General features: G+C 38.1%; 1 protein-coding gene across 1 annotated transcript in view; it reads right to left on the bottom strand.

The window, feature by feature from the left end:
• Positions 1–4,378, bottom strand: part of RBPMS (RNA binding protein, mRNA processing factor) — a 260,875-nt gene extending 256,497 nt beyond the window's left edge. The window contains exon 1 of the mRNA XM_088465184.1: positions 3,989–4,378. Coding sequence (XP_088321310.1) covers positions 3,989–4,051 — 63 coding nt within the window. The 5' untranslated portion in view covers positions 4,052–4,378. The remainder of the gene's footprint in view (positions 1–3,988) is intronic.
• Between the last annotated feature and the right edge of the window lie 6,146 nt (positions 4,379–10,524).

Raw genomic sequence — 10,524 nt, forward strand, 5'->3', positions numbered from 1 at the left:
TCACTAAATGAATAATAATAATAATGATAATAATAATAACACCTTTGCATTCCATGCACTGTAATGCAATAAGCTGTTAGATACATAGAGCCAGGTGATACTGTACATGTTACCTAACGCAATATTGTATATCATGCAGCTGTATTTGCATCCTTACACTAGAACTTTCTGGCATTGCCCATTGTATTATTTCAATTTTAAGTACATTAAATTTGTCATTTTATCACATGGTTCTTTTGTTTTACTTTTAAGTAATACTGATTAAGTATAAGCATGACCCTAACGATTTCAATCAAGAAAACATTTCATTTAAGACTCTTCATATATAACTTTCTTGTTCTTGTATATTGCAGTCATAAGACTTGTCATTGCCATTACTCCATAAATATACAACAGTAAATGAAGCAAAACAAATGGAAAGAACTCAAATTGAATCACACCCTGTCTCCCCTTACACAGTTGTTGAGTCCGCCCCACACTTTGTTAAACCGTGTATTACAAGCCCAGTAAAAGGAATGCAATTTATACAGAAGATACAAGGCAAGGGTTCATGCGTAGATTATATTTACAGAAAATGCAGAATCAGATCATTATATTCCCCAAACTAAAACTGTTCCACTATCACAGATGTGTAAGTGTTCTTATGGGTTCACTGTAATTGACCATGCAAAGGTTTTTTTTTACAGTTTTCTATGAGAGCACAGTGCATAGCGATGAAAAGGGAGATATATTACATTTATCATGTATTGTACATCATTACTCACTATGAAATACAGCAAAGAGCAAGTTCCTATTCATTTAAGAGGCTTAGGAGTACGACATATTTGGAGCATGTTATATGCATTTACAAGGAGTCATAATTCATAGTATTGAAATGACTTGACAACAATTGCATGTAAAAAGCATTTTTACCTAATGTTTGGCACGTTCACTATGCTATAATTAAATAGCCATTGTTTCGTTACCTTCTGGTCTCAATAAAATGGATGTGAGTCACCTGCAGGTTACGGATAGATGCCTCAATAATCTATGCATCATTTATTCATATCTCATAAAAGAGTACAGGAAAATTAGCCATGCGGCAAATCCCTCCAGCGGCACATCACCGAGAACTGAACCTCCCCCGGAATATAAAGTTTTCACATATAGATTTATAGTATACTAGCTGTTGCCCGCAGCTTCATCCACAATGAAATTGATTCTGCCAACATTTTCTTTTTATTTGAGGTGTTCTAGTTGTAATGCTTTATATAGGGGCCATGTTGCGGGAGTGGCCCACGTGACCAGCAGCATTATACAGACTGGTACCAGCAGCTCCTTCACCCACCACTCACACCAATGTCACTGTGTGCCTTGTGAACAGTAGCCTACCCTAGTCACGTGAACGTGGGCCCAAGGCACCTTTCCCCCCACCCATTACCAGCAGCATGGTGCCACACCTATCTCTTACATTAATGATGACAATAAGTTTTTTTGTTTTGTTATTATTTAGCTTTAACTTGACGGATCGAGATGAAACAAAGTGCAGGTTATTTCTAGGAGTTCCCGCTATAAAATGATGCAGTTTTCATAAAAAAAAAAATGGTTCAGTAGTTTTTGTGCCAACTTGGAACAAACAGATACAAGGATCTTATAATATTAGTATAGATGTAAAATCCAAGAGGAATTTAGGGAAATTGTAAATTAGGTCCAAAAGATGAACTATGAAATTCTATTCCCTCTAATTTTGCACTGATGTACAAATATATGTTAGATTCAATTACCACTGAGTACTGTATAAGATAATATCTAGTATCTGGTCTCTTCCATGTCCCAGTTTTCACAGGACATCTGGTGGTACTTTTCTCAAACTATAATGTATCCATGTTAAAAGTATTAATGAAATAAATAATGTACCGATTGCCCAATTTCTGCTTTGAAAAATAAACTTAAGAGGGAATTCAGTTAGACTCAAAAGAGTGCTAACTTGTAGCATGTTAAGTTTTCGCACTCTTCACGCGATAACTGTGCTTATCGCGTCTATGCGCGCTCTTGTTCTTGGCGCAATCCAATTACAAAAGTCGCGTTGTGGCATTCGTGCAATAATTCTTACTGGTTTTACCCGTGATAAGAGTAGGTGAAAATAGGGTAATCTGCCAGTACCCCAAAAAAGGGCAAAGTGATATAGGGTAACAGTATAGAAGTGCATTAGTGGCCCTAGTAAAAGTCTTTGGGGTTCTTAAATTGTGTCAAATGGCTGTGATATGAATTTTTCTAAAACAGACAAATAATGATAGAGAGTGTTTTTTGGCAAAATATATGTTCTATTTAAATTGGGAGTGCAGAAAAAGGTCTATAAGTATATATTTGCGTCATTTTCAATCCACTTTTAAAAAACCTTAAAAATACGCCTCTAACACCAACCTGCAATCTTTAAACACCTGTCCCATTCATATAGCACCCCCATATACCTGTCCCACATCAAGTAACCCATTTACTGGCACTTTGCACATTTTCACCCCAAAAATGGCATGCCATTATTGGCCAAATTAAGCTGATTAAAAAATAATATTTTGTCTAAGTAGTCATTAAGGAGGGTGTCCCAGTGGTCCCGATTTTCTACCTTAATATAGGGATTTTACCCAACTTTTCACCTGCTCAAGAGGTTGTGATAACTAATTTGCATTAAACCCTATGGAGAATTCATACCCGCGAAAGCCATAGGATTGCACGATAAGTATTTATTCGCACGATAAGCCGTTTTTCATGAAAAAGCAGCTTATCGCGGCTAATTGAATCCCCCCCTTAGAAGCACAGTGGCCATCTCTGTGGATGACTGAGTGCCCCCAATATATGTGCTGTTGCAGTCATATCTATGCATCATTTTCTAGTCATATGGTGGGTTTTCATGTGAGTAACCCCAAAATGTTTTAAAAAGTTGTCTCCCATATTTAGAAGTAGCATGCACCAAGCATCAGTACTGTATGTGGAAGATCAGACTCCATAGATACTGTATGAAAGGGGAAATTTCCAGCCTAATGTCTTGTAACCACTGTATGATCTGTTTCAGATCTGGGTTAATTCGTTTTAGACCAGGGACACATAAAACACAAAGTAAATGCTGCTCTGTAAAATGCTGCTCTGTACACTGCAGTGCGTGTGGATCCTGGCTGGAACAATTGATTATAAATGCACAAAATATTTCTGTGAGTTAGCTGCTTACATATATAGTCAACATTTCAGCTGAGGGCATACATCAGCCAAAAAAAAAAAAGTGTATAAACGTGCTTAAGTAAAAGTTACGCAATTGTAAAAAAATTACTATGGCAGAACTCCAAGGACTGCTTGGATCTGACTGGAAACAACTGCATAGGTTTGGGATTCAAAAGCTATAAATAATGGATACTATACAAAAACTTAATTCTATACTATCTAGACATGCAGATACAGGGTACTGCACAATAATGAGGCACAAATCACACAAACTATACATACAGTATAATATATATATATATATATATATATATATATATATCATTTTTAATAGCATTGGTTGCACACAACTACTGTATAACGTTTTGTATTTAATTTTGTGTCAAATAAACATATAAACACAACAATAAATGAAACTACAGTTTATAATTCTTAGGTGTCAAGAAAGGGTTTATAAAAAATATTTTATTATATGTTATATAAGATGTACCAAATAGTGTGCTTTAGTGTACAGTGCACAGCCTGAGTTTATTTATACACACTTGAAAAGATGTATAAAAAAGAATTAGTAATTGTTTAAAAGATCTTGTTCTTAAGAACTTACATCTGATGAAACAATAAAAGTATGGTAAGTAAGGTGTTCTGTATCTGAAGCAGAAAGTGTACTGACATTAATTGTACAAGTGTCTCTGAATATGCAGATGTTGTACTGAATGCACAATGCAAATGCTAAGTGAAAGAACATGCAATGCTGTATATAAGGCGCAGTCATGTCATTTCTATGAAAGGCTCCTACCTCCTCCTCTGGGAGACTGATGTCATCTGGAGAGCTCTCCTTCTCTGCTATGTTGCTGTTCATTGCGATCTCCTTGTGCTGTGTTGGTGTGTGTTACCCTGCACACTTCTTCTGCACAACTGGCAGCAATGAGTTGAAAACTTTAGAATGAAGCAGTCAGGATACTATTTAAATCAGAAGAACTAAATATCCTTCAGTTCCAATGGTAAAAGAGTGTATTCCCCTGGACAGTGAGCTGAGGAGCTGCTGTATGTGGTGTGTGATAGAGATAAGGAGGAAAGCATGAGAGAGCTGGGGAAAGGCAGGAAAGGGGAAATGTTCTGGACTGTTGGTGATTAGGGTTAGATCCAGCCTTTGGTTTCTAAGGCTCTCGGGAGGGGAGGGACTGAAGTTAACTTCACAGCTAGCAACTAACTCCCAGTTCTGTGGGTGGGAGGTGCTGTGTTTATAGAGGAGATGGAAGGAGGGGGAGAGACAATCAGTATCAGTTCCAATTACTTATTTAAAAAAAAAAAATCAGTAGTGCTTGAAAGCTTAAAGAAAAAAAATGACAATTTCCAGATAAGGTCAAAAGGTGAAATAGAGAGAATCCAGGGAGCTAGAAGCAGATAAGGAAGCTTATAAACTGCAAGAAGATAGGGGTCCTTTATCCAGGCCATGCCTGGTTCTATGAAGTATTTGTAGGATTTGTGGGTCATCTCCAAAGTTTATAGGATAATGCAGTTCATGTGATGTAGCAGACTGGAGAGTGGACATGGGAGAGGAAAGGTGCCTATTAAAGACTGAATTCCTGCAGGCTGTTCATGCTGGATCTATTAATAATTACACACACAATAGATATTCTGTTTTCATGTCTTCCAACTGTAGTAGCTCTATGTACAGCAGCTAAATGGATGTTGTGTCAAGAAAGACCAAGTTTATATTTAATATTTGGTGAATACACAAGGCACAGCCCTGAGAGCACGTACTTGCAACTAGAAAGCTGTATTTTGGAAGCTCTTTTCTTGATGTTATTATATCAACATTAAACATAAAAAAGGACAAGAAATATACATAGCATTCAGTGGAAGGTAAATGAGCAACAATCTCAGATCATAATTACTTTGTATTGTATATTGCATTTAGCTGCTCATTGTAGGTGTGTTCTGCTCATATGGATAGATGCTGTACATAAATTGGTTGTTCAGATTCTATTTTATCTTGGAATGTGTATGTAATGTATATCTATCTATCTATCTATCTATCTATCTATCTATCTATCTATCTATCTATCTATCTATCGCTACATCCACACAGATACACACACACACGTTATACAGATGTGCTACCATTCTGAGATGGTAAAGAGGAAGACAATATTCATGAGTGCGGTACACACAGTGTATCTCAGCATGGTTGGCTTCCTTGGTTTGTGGTGGGAACCATACAGAGAAATTGTTGGGAGTTTAGTTTACAATGCAGATTCCATTACCTTATTGTCAGTGTACAGTGCAGACTTTTGCTTGGGCCAATGTACAATACAAGCCCAGTACCTCTTGGACAAAATGTATCTCTAGTCCCCAGTCCCTGGTGGCCAATGTACAAAGCAGAATCCATTACATTAATGGCCTATATTAATTAGTTACAACTATTCATGTTTCCACAAACCACTGTACATTTAAAGCAAGGGGTACCACAGAAGTGGTGTGCAAACGGTAAGGTGTAAATTTACTAAAGTTTGATTTTAAATCGACCAACATCAGTGTTGTTTTTATGGGGCTAAGCACACAATTACTAACACTTTAAAAAAAAATGTAAAAAAAATTGTCTGTTAGTAAATGTGCGAATTAACCCCAGAAACGCAACATTGCTGTTGGTCGATTTAGAATGATTTTTAATCGGTTAAAATCGACCTTTAGTAAATATACCCTTAAGTGTCTTACTGATTCCAAAAATTAGGGAAAGTTCCAGTGACTTTACGGATGCTAGTACCCCACTTCCAAACTATACAGTGAAATAAACTACACTTGGTCATGTATTTAGCACTTTGCATTGATATCGGATTGTTGCAGTATCCACTTTTACTATTGCAGCTCATCAGGCTTTGCTTGAGACATTATTGTTTAGTTTAACTGTCAATTAAATTCCTGTATCCCCTCATCCAAAGTTACTGAAGTCAGTCTCCTCCTGTTACCATGCTAACTAATATAAGCACAGCCTGTTTTGATGTAAATGTTCCTATGAATTCTGGGTTGCTTGAACGATTGCCACTCGTGTTAGTATAGAGAAGTTATTATGATACTGGATACTTTGCAGCAAAATATACAAAATATTCTGATTTCATTTTACACTATGATTACTCCTATGCTCGAATAATCAAAATGTAAAAACTTTTCTGCTAAATATTCACTTTATTTTGTACCATCCTGTGAGAGGCTGCACGTTTTGCTAGTGGAATTTGAACTTTACTTTTAGTCGTACCCCAACCTCAGCACATTGTATAATGATTGAAAATCGTCATCCTAGCGCTAGTCATAGACTATAAATTGCATAAAAAAGTAAATTGCAAATACAGCATTGACAAAGAAACAATGGAACTTGAGGTTTCATCACAGGAACTTTGCAGCTTTGCCAAGAGGCCTGCTCCACTGCAGAACTTAATGGGGCTCATTTAGAACTAAAAGCATTTGTACCCCAAACATATGCATTTAATCTCCCTTTTGTATCCACCCATATGTCCTCTACATTGTAAGATCATGCAAGCAGGGGCCATTTGTCTTTTCTTAATAAATATGCTAATTGCACACTGTAATTATGTATTTATGTGAAATTTTAAACTTGTTTGTCTCAATCTGTACTATTGCCTGTTCTATTCCTTTGGTATCGTGCTACAGGACTTTTGTGGCACCTTATAAACAATAAATAATTATATGCACAGCCGTAACCAGGGTGGTGCGTCTGGTGCACTCGCACAGATCGCACATGCCCTGTGGGAAGAACCGGCCGTCTCTACCCTGTATGCGCCGCGCCACAGCCACTGACTGCCCGCTGGCACACAATGTATAATAATAGTGGTGTGCTGCTTTTTTCCTGGCCCTTACTTCCTCATCTTGCCTCTCTAGGTGTAATATAAAAAAGTGTGTATCATACACTCAAGAAACACACACAAAATATATGATTTTCATTCAACTGTACATGAAATTACGCTGTAATTTTTTTTTAAACTGTAAGAGGGAAATTCATTTCCTTGGTCTTCTGAGCCAGTGTACTCACCGTATGGTTCTGTTTCTGGCATTCCAATCGAAGAACACCTGGGTCATGAGCGGGAGAGGCTACCAGGAATTCTCCCTTGGAGTATATATACAGAACACATAAGAATGTAGCATGAACTCAGGAATGTAATAGAGGAGTGCTCTTGCCTGCTGAGTCTGCCTTTTACCTGAAGATTTAATTAACCATCCAGAATTGCTTGGTTCCTTCATGCCGTAAAAAAAATATTACATCCACTCACTTCAGTACAGGGACTCTGGGTAACTGACAAAGAAAATACAAGATAAGGTTCACCTCATGTGTATGTTCTGCCCAGCTCTAAAAATAATATTGAAACATCATATTAGCAGTTGACTAGTGAAAGGAAACAGTTTTAGCAGATACAGAACCACAATTTCCTGGCATGTTTGGCAATTATTAAAGAGTTTATGAACCATATTGCCATGCTGGTAAGCTGATCGCAATGTACAGGGTGCTGTTTTGTTCACATTTCTGTGACTAGAACCAATATTTTTAGGCACATTGTATAAGTAATGTCAATGTTTTGATGTAAATTGTAAGATATTTTGCCTATGACCAATTACAAATATAGAAGTTTGTAGGTAAGTGACTATACTTTTTTATCATGGTGGGTGAGGCACACGAAAACCTGACTTAATTCCGCCATAATTTCATACTCTTTTACCCGGGCCACCGGGGAGATACCAAAGGGGGGAGGTTGAGTTAGGAATGATTTCCATTTATTAGTGCTCTTTTACTAGCACTGTATTATATGCAAAGCTATAGCAACCAATGAGACATTTGCTTTCATATTCTGACTTGTTGTTTTTTTTTAATGCATATTGTAACCAGATAAAGGAGGTTGCAAATAATTCTAGTGAAGCACACATTTCTAAAACAGTAAACTTCAACATCTATAGAAGTGGAGTAAGGAGAATGTCAAGCAAAATTTGAGCGTTAGGCTCACTAATGGTAATGTGATGTTAATAATTAGCATTTGTGGGATGCCTCAATATAGAGTATTGCATAATTGTTTCCACATAAACATGGTTGCTGTTACGGTATAAGTAAATATAATAAACATAGAGTAGAGAGTACAAAGTTACAGAACCTCTAAACCACATACTTGAACTATGCTGAAGAAAACATGAAGGCAAAATACATTGTTTAGTGTGAACCTGGCATTCCTCTGCAGTTATGTTAAAAACTAAAACTTAAAAGTAATTAAATAAGTAAATTATTACCTCTGGACTCTGTTCCAGGCAGCTCATTCAACATCTTTAGGCCAATGCAGAGGTTCCCAAATGCGGTCCTCAAGGCTCGCCAACAGTTGAGGTTTTAGAGACATCCATGGTTAAGTTCAGGTGGTTAAATCAAATTAACTGAGGAACTAATTAAGTCACCTGTGTTCAAACATGGATATCTCTAAAACCTGAACTGTTGGCCCAGCCCATCCAAAACAAGTCTTCCAAGTTGTCATTGACAGGCCCGTAGAGAGACGGACAAATCCAGGCAGAGGAGTCTTCTGCTGCTGCTTCTCAGCGGCAGCAGCCTCTCTAGCTGACAGGTAAGAGGGTGGGGGGGAGAGGGGGGCGGCGGTTAGAGGATGTTCCTGGAAGCTCAACCCTCTTCCCAGTACAGTCGCCACTCCCAGCAGCTGTCCCTGCTGCACTCTAATCCAGGCTGCCTGCCAGCAGAGCCGTAGATAGACATATATATATATATATATATATGTATATATACATATAATATTTTGTATGTTGTTTTATTGTTATGTGTAATGTGGTCACCCAGATTCCGGACCTGATGACGTAAAAGTGACACCTAAGGAGGTCTGTGGGGCATTTAAGTGTGGTAAAAAGATTAAAAAAATAAAAGTTAAAGGTCACAGTTGTACTGCTGCCGCGATGGAGGAATATGCCATAATGTCTAAATGGCAATCACAATGTTTGTGATCCACTGCTTATGCGCGCATCTGCAAAGACTGGTTTGATGAACACGAAGTTACTCTTATAGATACTGTACTTGCCTACCCTCCAGGAACAGCTGGTAGGCTCCCAAAAATCTCCCGAAGGTAGAAAAGCCTCCCGGGTGCTGGGACCGGTCGCCCAATTCCCAGGTGAAGTGGGCTGCACAGGTGGCCAGTGATGCAGCTCGTGTTGAATCGCATCATCGTGGCTCTGTTCCCCTCTCCGCAATGCCAGTAATCTCGAGGCTACAATGACGCGATTGCACTGTTACGTCTCTAGACCAGACCCTTACTGCCGAGTCCCAGCTCGCCCCCACCGGCCCCAGACCTGCCCACCTACATGGAGCCTCGCAACCTGCAGTGCCGACTTGGCTGCCTCTTCCCGGAGAAGGTAGCCAAAAGGTCGGCAACTATGCTCTTATATCTCACGGTCAGCGTCACTGGGGCAGCTAAGAATCACCCAGCTCACTCTCCAATTTTTGTTTTCCCAGAAATAGCAGCTAGAAGAGATTTATTGTTGCCATGAAGAGGGTTATAATGATAAATAGTGCCAATAGAAGCACAGTAATATGGCATCCATACAATAAGTTACCAATGTAACAATTCAGTCAAATACATGTAGTGTATATAGGTGTCACATGAAATAAATGCAGACCCAAAGTCTACAGTATGTTAATAAAAATTCCAACAATTTTCTTTCGGGTGTACCTCCATTTTCTTTAAGTAAAATTAAAAAAGTTGTAAGACTGGAGTAGAGAACAATACAGCACCATTTTTCTGCTCTCTCCACTTGCACTATGTTTTAGATAGCTAGCCATATAAACATCAAATCCTGAGTGGAAAGAGGAATCTGTACAAAATAATTCTATGTTCACTTCAATATGTATGCTGAATGAATGATATTATATTAAACAACTTGACAGACAAGTCTAGAGAGATGTGTGCATTAAGAAAGACGTTGTTCTCAGTTAAGACTTTTTGTTTATTTTACACATTCCAATCCCTGCAAGTAAACTCATTAACTATTAACGAACTAGCCAGGAAAAGACAAACGTAAATGTATTGTAGTCAGAGATTAGTCATTAAGTAAGGTGAGCAAACAACAGTTCATCGTTAGAGAAGAACAATTCTCTTAGGTCAAGTTCATCATTTGAACAAATATGGCCGCCACTAGTGCACAAAAGAGGCTGGGATTTAAAGTGTCTATGTGTGCTACAATTTTGATGTGCACGTTGATGGTTTCTTAGATGTAAATACATTTAGATGATGACCACATATGACCCTGTTTGCAGTCCTTGTGACATTAATGGCGCCCTGT

The sequence above is a fragment of the Taudactylus pleione genome, unplaced genomic scaffold (genome assembly GCF_031769625.1).
Source record: "Taudactylus pleione unplaced genomic scaffold, aTauple2 ptg001896l, whole genome shotgun sequence".
NCBI classification, from domain to species: domain Eukaryota; kingdom Metazoa; phylum Chordata; class Amphibia; order Anura; family Myobatrachidae; genus Taudactylus; species Taudactylus pleione.